The sequence below is a fragment of the Arachis hypogaea genome, chromosome 20 (assembly GCF_003086295.3).
Source record: "Arachis hypogaea cultivar Tifrunner chromosome 20, arahy.Tifrunner.gnm2.J5K5, whole genome shotgun sequence".
In the NCBI taxonomy this organism is placed as follows: Eukaryota; Viridiplantae; Streptophyta; class Magnoliopsida; order Fabales; family Fabaceae; genus Arachis; species Arachis hypogaea.
Genome location: NC_092055.1, coordinates 141,951,487 through 141,961,799, shown reverse-complemented (window position 1 = coordinate 141,961,799; position 10,313 = coordinate 141,951,487). Strand labels below are relative to the sequence as shown.

General features: G+C 27.9%; 1 protein-coding gene and 1 long non-coding RNA gene across 2 annotated transcripts; one reads left to right on the top strand and one right to left on the bottom strand.

Moving 5' to 3' along the window:
- The first annotated feature begins 1,112 nt into the window (after window positions 1-1,112).
- LOC140182814 (uncharacterized) lies at window positions 1,113-3,498 on the top strand. Its single transcript, XR_011878958.1, has 3 exons — window positions 1,113-1,290; window positions 2,455-2,531; window positions 2,714-3,498. It is a non-coding gene; the product is annotated as an uncharacterized lncRNA (long non-coding RNA).
- Window positions 3,499-3,982: 484 nt separating this feature from the next.
- Window positions 3,983-10,313, bottom strand: LOC112786745 (cytochrome P450 714A1). The gene is made up of 5 exons (XM_025830118.3): window positions 9,989-10,313; window positions 7,616-7,842; window positions 6,866-7,140; window positions 5,601-5,994; window positions 3,983-4,561 (listed from the first exon to the last, which is right to left on the bottom strand). The coding sequence occupies exons 1-5, from the start codon at window positions 10,266-10,268 to the stop codon at window positions 4,136-4,138; spliced, it is 1,602 nt and encodes a 533-aa protein (XP_025685903.1). The 5' UTR covers window positions 10,269-10,313; the 3' UTR covers window positions 3,983-4,135.

Genomic DNA, 10,313 nt, shown 5'->3' with positions numbered 1-10,313 from the left:
ATTCCTTGCAAGTACAACCCCCACCTGTTCACAAACAACTTGGACAGATTCATCCTCGTTGGAAAAGACATTGGACAGACTATTTAAAGGCGTTTGGACCTCATGTTCAAGTCTAAAAGCAACTAGTTTCAGGTAACTCTCGAAACATTGGCGTCGTTGTTGGGAACCTAGAAGCTAAGTCTACACCCAACCATGACGTCAGAGATGGACATATAGCATCCGAATCTAAATCGGAATATCATACCATGCACTCATGATACCTCCACGACAAGATAGAACAAGTGGCTCTAACGGAGAGGGAACGTTAGGAAACCCTCAACCCAAGAGAATCAATTCAGATATAAATCCACAAAAAAATCAAAAGCGCCTGCACCCAATAGAAATCATGGGATGACTCGTATACGGGCATTATGCTCGATTAGAACAACTCGAGTAGGAGATAGAGCAAAAAAAAAAGTTGAAAGAGACTTACGAAGAGAAATGCGATGACGAAGAGAACTAGAAGAAAAGCTTTTGAAATTAGAAGTAGACCTTCGAAATCGGAACAATCATGTAGATCAGGAGAAATAAAAGTCCATTTGGAGAAAAATATCCATTTATAGAAGATATCATGCGAGTTAGAGTTCCTAAAAATTTTAAAAGTTTTGACATGAATTTTTACTATAAAACAACCGACCCAAGACACCACCTAAATAATTTTAAAAATCGAATGTACAAAGTCGATGCATTCGATGCAACTCGTTGCAAAGTCTTTCCAACAACATTAACCAAAACGATGATAAAATAATTTGATAGTTTACCACATAAATCAGGATAATACAACAAGGAGGACTTGTGGCGGTCATACGCCACTACTGACTCCATATGAACCATTGCTTATGCAAGTTGACTAGGGAAAAAAGACTTGCTGAAAGCTTCAATTCTACCATACAATACATACTGAAGTCTCATTAGTGAGTAGTTACTCGTTAGTAAACATCTTATCAGAAGAACCAACCAAAATGTAGAAATTTAGCAAATAAAAAAAAAATTTATTAACGTAGAAAAGTGTAGTTTCTATGTCCATTCAAAATATGGACACTATAAATATCGACTGTCCCTTGTTAGTTATTAATTCGATTATACATTTCTACATCTTTATGATGATGGCTCAATTGATTAAGAAGCTCTGTCCTATCATAATCTTCAAACTTGCGTTTCTTTTTGTGGTTCTCTTCTTAATAGAAGTGGCAGCAGCAAGGGTACCTAATTGGTCATTTGAGCATCATCATCAACACGGGAGAGTACTATGTAAGTAATCTCGCACACTACTACTACTCGAAGAAATTACATCGAATTTAATTACTTTTGTAATGCAATATATAATACGATGAAGATTATTTTCCTAGTTTTGGTTGATAAACGATAATATAGAAGCTTGTATCGGTTATTAACAAAATTTTGTACATAATTAATATATTGATTAAGTTTAATTTACTTACAGCTATTCAATCAGATTTATACGTTTTAAAATAAATTATTTTTATTAATTTAACAATATAAAATAATTATATGTTTGCGTAAAAATCGTTTACACTGTGGACACATACAAATTAAATTTATATTAATTTTAAAGAGTTTAATTTTAATACACTAACCATATAAAACGTTTTATACAGTTGTACAATTATATTCGTTCTTTTAAATGATCATTTATTTTTATTATATTCACTTTTTTATAATCATTTATTTGTACTAATATGATATTACATAGTTTTTTTTTTTTTGTGACTAAATAAGGAAAGAAACAAAGCAAAAACTATTCTAAATCCGAGCGGATGATTTGTTGGAGATCAACACCAGACTCAGACCAAATAACATGATTAGAGTTACTCTTGGCACCATATTTAGCCATCCAATCCGCAGCTCTATTTGCTTCTCGGGACACCCATTCAACGTGAACAAGCCAAGGACGAGATAAAAGCTCCTGAATCTTGTGAACCAAATCTGTTACTTCAGATGGATACCCACTTGTAAGCTCATGCATGATGGGCAGAATGTCAAGGCAATCTGTTTCACATATAATATCCCTCAAACCGTAATTCCAAGCTAAAACCAGCCCCCTCCAAGCAGCAAATAATTCACATCTGATTATAGACCAAGGGGGAATGCTTCCAGAACAGCCCGAGATCCAATCTCCCTTAAAATCTCTAATAATACACCCAAATCCCGCTAAATTTAAATTCATATACAAGCTTGCATCACAATTAACTTTAAAACTATTGTCTACCGGTAGTTCCCAACACAGACAATTTCGGAGAGACCTAAAATTAAATTCTAATTTTTATATGTTAAAAGTGTTAAAAAAAAATTTAAAGAAAATGCAATAATTTTTCTCTTATATATATATGTGTGGAGCTAAATGATACTAATCTAATCGATTTTGTGTCTCTACATGTCTGTAACATTGTATAGTAGGTGGTGATTGTGGTGACGTCCCAGAAGGAGGCAATTATCATTGTCATCCTGGACGCGGTCGTTAATTTCAGTTGGTACGTATCACTTTAGTGGTTACGGGATCCTCTTTTTTGAGATTTCGGTAAAATATATATAATGTATTTTTATTATGGTTTGTTTAATTATTAGTGTGCCTGATGCAATATAATACGATGACTACATTAGAATCTGGAGTCATATATATTTGACAATTGGAACTTGGATGATTATATTACAGATATCAAATGGATAAAGCTCAAAAGCTGGAAGGATCATAAGGAATCTTAAGATGCTATAAGTGTGATATATATTAAGATTTTAATTAAGTCGTTTTTGTTTTTTTTTTTTTTTGTACTTTTGTTAGTTATTATTTTTTTTTCCTCCGCACACTTCGAATGTCTTGAAATTTATATTAAAAAAAAAATAAGGAGTAGTTTATTTTAAGTTAAATTATTCTGTTAATTTTTATAATTTTATTAAATTTATAAAAAAGTTTTTATATATAATTTAAATGTTTACAATTGAATCTTTATATTATTTTAAATTTGATAATTAGATTTTTATCATGTCAAAAACGTTAGAATCAATATAATATTTTTTTTCCAAATTAAAAAGATACCCACGCTTTAAGGGCTAAATTTCTAAACCTATATATCTTCTCACTTTTAGAAGTTTTTGTAAATTCTAATGTTTTTAGCTTAGAAATAATCTAATTTCAAAATTCATGAAAGTGTAAGGATCTAATTAAAACTTTTAAAATATAAAAAATTAATTATAAATTTGATAAAATTATAAAAACTAACAGAATAATTTAATCTTTATTTTTTGCTACTCATGGTTTAATAACTATGTACTATATAATCTCTTGTAAGCCTATGTTGGAATTGGAAGTTGATAATAATGCCTGCATATATATGTTCTTCACATTCTAATTAATTATTGTAGCTATCCATGTGATTCTTGTGATGGATCTTCAAGATAGTGAGAATTATGCAGCTCCATTGAGATCAATGGCATTTTTCATGTGTTTGTGCTAAGAAGTGAAAAGTTGTGTATGTGTGAGTGTCAATCTCATAATATTTGTTCTTGTGATTGAGCATGAACTCAATGATCTTACCCCAAATAAAAAAGGAAAAAAGAAAAGCTAAATTAACATTTAAATACAACTAAAGTTTATGTGTGTGATGAATTATAAGTCCTTAAAGTAATGTATATCATATTTGATTCCTACCACACTGACATAAACATGTGAGAATTCATGATTTTAACAACAACTATTACAACAAAACCAGCAAATATTAACGGTTTATTTGCGACGGTTTTCAAAACTATCGCAACTTATTGATTTTGTGACGGTTGCTATTGCGATTTAACTCATCATCTCATACCTTGTGAATAAGGAGATGCACATCATGCCCTGGTTCTATAATCATTCTATAACCACTTAATTATAAATTAAGTAAAACTATAAAAACCAATAAAATAATTAAACTTTCTTTTATTCCTACTTCGCTCACATCTATACACGAGAATACATATGTTTTTCACAACCATCAGTCCATTGCAACAAAATAACTAAATACCGTTGGTTTATTTGCGACGGTTTCCAAAATCATCGCAATTTATTGGCTTTGTGAATATTGCGATTTAACTCATCATATCATATCTTTTGAATAAGAAGATGCACACCATGCCCTGGTTCTATAATCATTCTATAAGCAGGAGCATGCTTGTAGCTAGGAGATAGAGAGAATCTAAACCTAGAGAGAATTAGGGCAAGAACAACCTTCAATTGAACCATTGCAAAGTTTTTCCCAACACACAAGCGAGGACCCACTCCAAAAGGCACATATGCTTGTGGATACTTGCAAGCCTTAGAGACACCATCTTTGAATCTTTCAGGTTGAAACTCATTTGCATTTGCTCCCCAAATTTCAGGATCCCTATGTATAGTTGGAATTAGGGTCCATAAAACAACACCTTTGGGAACAAGTAGTTTTCCAATTTGTGTATCTTTATAGACCTCTCTTGAAACAAATGCTCCTGGTGGGTATAAGCGTAGCACTTCATGTATCACCATAGTCAACTACAAAATAATTTGTTATTTTAGAAAAATATAAAGTTAACTTCTAATTCTAAGTATATAACACTACTAAAAACACAATTATTACCGTCAGATTTTTCATCAAAAAAAATATCATATTTTAAAAATATATTTATGAATAATTATTTTTATGGTATCTTAACTAACGTTGACTATATTTGATAACAAATTCAACAGTAATATATTTCCGTCAAAATTTGTATGATTTGTTGAAATTTGAGCGTAATAAACAAAATAAGGTTTTTGTTAAATGTTATTAATAAATACTCAATTACTACTTTATAGTTTCATTGAAGAAATACTACTTTAGTTTTTCTAAAAATATTTTTTATTTTAGTATTTTTAATAAATAAATTTTATTTGTATATATAATATTGAAATGTAATCAAATAATTGAATAAGCTAATATTATACATCATAGATCAAATTATATATAATGCTTAATATAAGCCAACAAATCACAAATCACAAATCACAAATCACAAATCACAAACCGCATAACTAACAAAATACTCATGATTTTTGGTTTGCTGTTACTTTGAAATTGAAAATGGTTTTCAGAGTATCTTTATATAAGAATGAAAGAAGCAAATTTCATTCGTTAAATTTTGTTTGAATAACAATGATTAAAATCAAAAGTCATGTAATAACTTTTCGTGTACTTTTAATCTTAATAATCTGATAAGATTATATGAATTAAATTTGCTTGTATGATTTTTAAAAAATAGAATTGAACTCGAGAATTCATCAATAGAATTAAGTAAAAAACAGTCACTTGACTAGTTCGATTTAGTACAAAAACTGGTAATTTAATTAAACCGATTTGTTTCTTACTAAAAAATTAATTTAAAAATTAATATTCTAAAAACAAATTCTTTACAATATTCATCAATTCCAGTAAAACTTTTAAATTTTTAGTTTCAACAATTAAATAATCGATTTGATTTTTAAAACCTTACTTCTGCACATGTATATATACATACATGCGCATACAGATACAGATATAGATACAGAAACATACCGTTTTCAAGAGAGGAAGAGAATCAACATTTGGAATGCCATTGGGGAAAACTTGAACAACCTCTTTTCTTACACGATCTTGCCACTCTGGATAAGTAGCAAGAAGCATCAAAGACCAAGAAGCAGTTATTGCAACGGTTTCATGGCCAGCAAAGTATATGTTCTTGCAATTATCCACAATGAATTGCTTGGCAAAATCTTTAGGTAGACTTGTTGAATCATCATCACTCATAGCTGCTTCCAATAATAATTGCATTAGATCTTTCTTTGAAGAAGGTTTCTCTGAGCATTCTTCCTTTCGTTCCTCCACTAACTCCCAAATTAGTGACTCTACCTCCCTCTCCATAATTTTAATCTCATTTTCCTTCCCTCTCCATACATTGTTTAGAGTATCCCTTCAAGACAAATTATATATTAATCAATTTTAGAATGTAACAAAACAAAAACGGTTCAATTATTTGGCCGATTTTTCGTGATTGGCAATTCTCCTAACCAACCCATCGAAGTAAAAAAAAATGTATTCGAGAATTGTGTATAATGGGTTGATTAGGAGAGTCGTCTATTAATAATTTATTTATGATAGCTAAATGACAAAATTTATGTTTGAACTTTTTTTGAATGTGAAACACTTGAAAAATGTTTAACATAATTATCTAAACTGGAAAATCTATGTTTGAGTTTTATAGATGGGTTTAGCCGTCGCTAATATTAATTAATATTATCGATGGTAGTGGACGTTGATAAAATTTAATAAAAAATTAATTGACGAAATTTTTTACTATTTAACTCCCTGTCTGTAATATTAATTACAGACAGTTAAACAATCTATAATAATAAATATGTTTGTAATGACATTCATATTGTAAACTCTTTAAAGCTTAAATCGAAAATGTGTTGACACTTATATACAATAATTCATATCAGAAAAAACTGTCACTCGACTCTGACAATTATCTCAGAAAGACTATGAGACTCCAAGAAAAAAAAACACCAAATCCGGCCTCTGATTTTTTTTGTTGGGACTGATTAGTCTCTCTGCGAAAAAAATAACATTAATTTTTTTTTGGCACAGAGGCTAATTAGTCCCATAAAAATAAAGCTCAGGGGCTAGGTTGTTTTTTTTTTTTTTTGTTAAGGGCCTCGTTGTCTTTCAAGGTAATTGTCAAAGATCGTTTAGGATTTAATGGCCAATTTTAAATGTAGAGATACATTAATTAAATAAAAAACCTAATATATTTGAAGAATGTTGAGTTTGCATTGACATACCTTAAACCTTTGACTCCAAAAAGGAAGGTACCATGTTTGGACATTTTCTTTTGCATTAGCCTAAGCTTAGAGAAAACTTCAATTCCTTTGGAATATGAATGTCCAAAACAAACTCTTGAAATAACATCAGCTGCTAAGCTCCTCAAATCTTCATTAACTTCAACTTCAACTTCGCCATTGCCATCATCAACATCATTACCTAATTTGGCCTTAATGGCTTTGTCCCATTTTGTTAATAATGGTTGCGTTGACTCTATCATTAGGTCCACCATACCCTACCATGATCATGAGTTACATGCATGCACACTTTAGATTCAGCATAAGAACATTTTCTTTTCATACAACTATGTATCATGTGCTTATATCATAGGAAAAATTTTAAATGTACCGGAAACACTCGTGTTTCAGTTGTTTTAACCGTTGATTTCAATTAATATATATTATATATATTTTTTATAATTCATATCAAAAGTTAAAACAACTATAATACCGATGTTCCCGGTACACTTGAAACTCTTCCTATATCATATCCTATTAGTTTTTACCCAAAAATAGTTATAGATGTGTATTTTCTTACCAACTTATACTTTTAGAATAAATAATTTCATAACAAAACATAAGAACTTCTATAAGTAAAAAAGTTTTAACATATAAAAAAATGAAAAAATTATATAAAATTCACACAAATAAAAAATAAAACGCAAAAGAAATTAATTTCATATTCCATATCAAAGAATTATATACAGATACCTTAACTTTTTCCATGAAGAACTCAGGAGCAATAAGTTTTCTCTGATGGGACCAATTAAGTCCATTAGCTCTGAGAATGCCATTTCCAAGAAGGGATGCAAGGTTGTTTGTTATATGAGAAGGTTTACCCAAATCCAGAGTCATTAACTTGTTCATTTCTGATATTAATTCTGGACTATTCACATATAAGTTTTGTTTTGTCCCTGTTGAGTAAGTGTACAATAGACCTACAAATTCAGAGTAAAATTAATGTTGCATGAGTCTTAATATTCATATTATAATTTAAGATATCATACAAATCAAATTATCGAATATTCTGTTCAAATCACTCAATTGATATTTTGATTACTATAACAAAGGAGCCATAAAGACATTTAAAATGTCTTTTTTTTTAAAGATATTTTTTAGTATTTAAAATTCAATACATATAACTGATTAAACCATTTTATTTTTATTAAAATTAGATCAGATAAATTAATTTGACTAAAAGATTTACGAACTAAATCTTGAACCAATTTTTATAAAAAATAACTACAATACCCTTATTATAGAAAATGACAAAATACTACTACTATTATTATTATTATTATTATTATTATTATTATTATTATTATTATTAATTTTGATAATCCTAAATCCTAACCTTTCTATTCTCTCTAAGCCGTGTATATATATATATATATATATATGAGTATTTTAGTTATTTGCTATAATAGGTATATTGTAGTTATTTTTATAAAAAACTATAATTTAGATTAGTTTAAAATTTGGTTCTCGATTTTTTTGTCAAATCAATTTGTTCGATTTAATTATGACAACAATAATACGGCTTATTTAATTACATATGTTGAATTTTAATTATTAAAAAAATCTTTAAAAAAAGATATTTTAAACGTCTTTATCTGGATAATTCTCTTATGATAATAATCAATCGTGTGTCTTGTCTTATTCAATAATAAATGACAAAGACAGACTCTAAAATTGTTTGTTAAGATTTAATATATACATAACATTGTTTTTTAAATACTTTTTATATTACATTTATGATTTATTACACACACACACACATACATACATACATACATACATACATACATACATACATATATATATATATATATGTTATATTTTTTGTTTTTTTAATATATTTTATATTGAACTCACTGACTCGGATGGATGATGAGTCAGAGTTTGATGTATATTTTTAATAGAGAAAACCAAAAAAATTTTCCAAATTACTAAATTGTTGACAAAAATATCTTTTAAAATTTGTTTACGATAAAACATATTTTAAAATACTATAAAAGTATCCAACGGTAAAATATATATTATTAAAAAATTATAAAGATGAATTTTGATATAATTCTTACCAAGAATATGTAATTAAAAAAGTCAGATGTTTTACTTGTAAAATTTAATATTTTTAAAATTTAATTTTAGTTCTATTTTGCATGGATTTTTTACATAAATATCTAAATATTCTCATAAAATTTTATATTAAATGTATGAATAATTTGTTAAATATAAAAATTATTTATCATTTATAAAAGAGTTTTTTTTGTTAATTTTTATTATATTTAAAAATATTTTTAACAGAAATAATTAAAAAAATAAAAAATATGTTTAACAGAAATAATTAAAAAAAAAATTACTTCGGCAAAAATTTAATAATTCAAAAATATTTTTGATAATTTAGTCATTCCTTTGACCGTTTGATTAGAGGTGTTAGCAGTGTAGTACCGAACACTAATTTTATTTGTAATGCAGTTTGAATTAGATTTGCGATTTTTTAAATTAAAAAATTTAAATATACATAAATCTTAACATTAAATTTTAAATAATAAAAAATAACATAACAAATCTCAACTAACATCTTGAAAAACCAACCATAACAAAAATTATTATTATTATACGACCATTGCTATACTTTTTTCACTATCTTTCCCATCAAATAAATAGTCAATTATATTTTATGATGTATAATATTATATAAAAAAATCCATTGTCTATATTTTAAATCCAGTATCGCAGATACTAGTAGGTTTAAATAATAATAATAATAATAATAATAATAATAATAATAATAATAAGTAGTTAAAATTTTCAAATTAAAATTAATTGATTAAATATATCAATTTTGTAATATAATTTAAAAAAAAAGGTTATATACAAAGTTTGAGGAGCCCCTATCCAAATTCTAGGAAAGATTTTTGCAGTTTACAAAGCCCAATTTGATTTGTACCGATTTTTAATAGTTTGACCATATTTAATCAAATTAATTCGTTGAAATGATAACACACTAATCCAGATCTATTTACCATGTATAGAAATAAGTATACTATAATTAATTATACTGGAAATAAAAAATGATACCGTATTGTTTTCGCCAGATTTCAAAATAGGGGAAGAGAGATTCAGTGAAGTCATGAGTATGATCACTACTATGAACAACTTTGGCTTGTGATGCAGAGTTGATTCTGTGCATTTCAAGCAGATTCCCATGAAGAAATGAAGGTGGTGGCCCACTTATACCTTGCATTCTTAGCTTCCTTCTAACCCTTTGAGACTTTACCCACTCAATCCCATGCACAAAACCAACCCACATCACCATTCCAACCATGCCAATGAAACAAACCAACATCACTACCTCCATTTTTTTTTCTCTTCAATCTCACTTTTCTCTCTTGGTGTGTGTGAT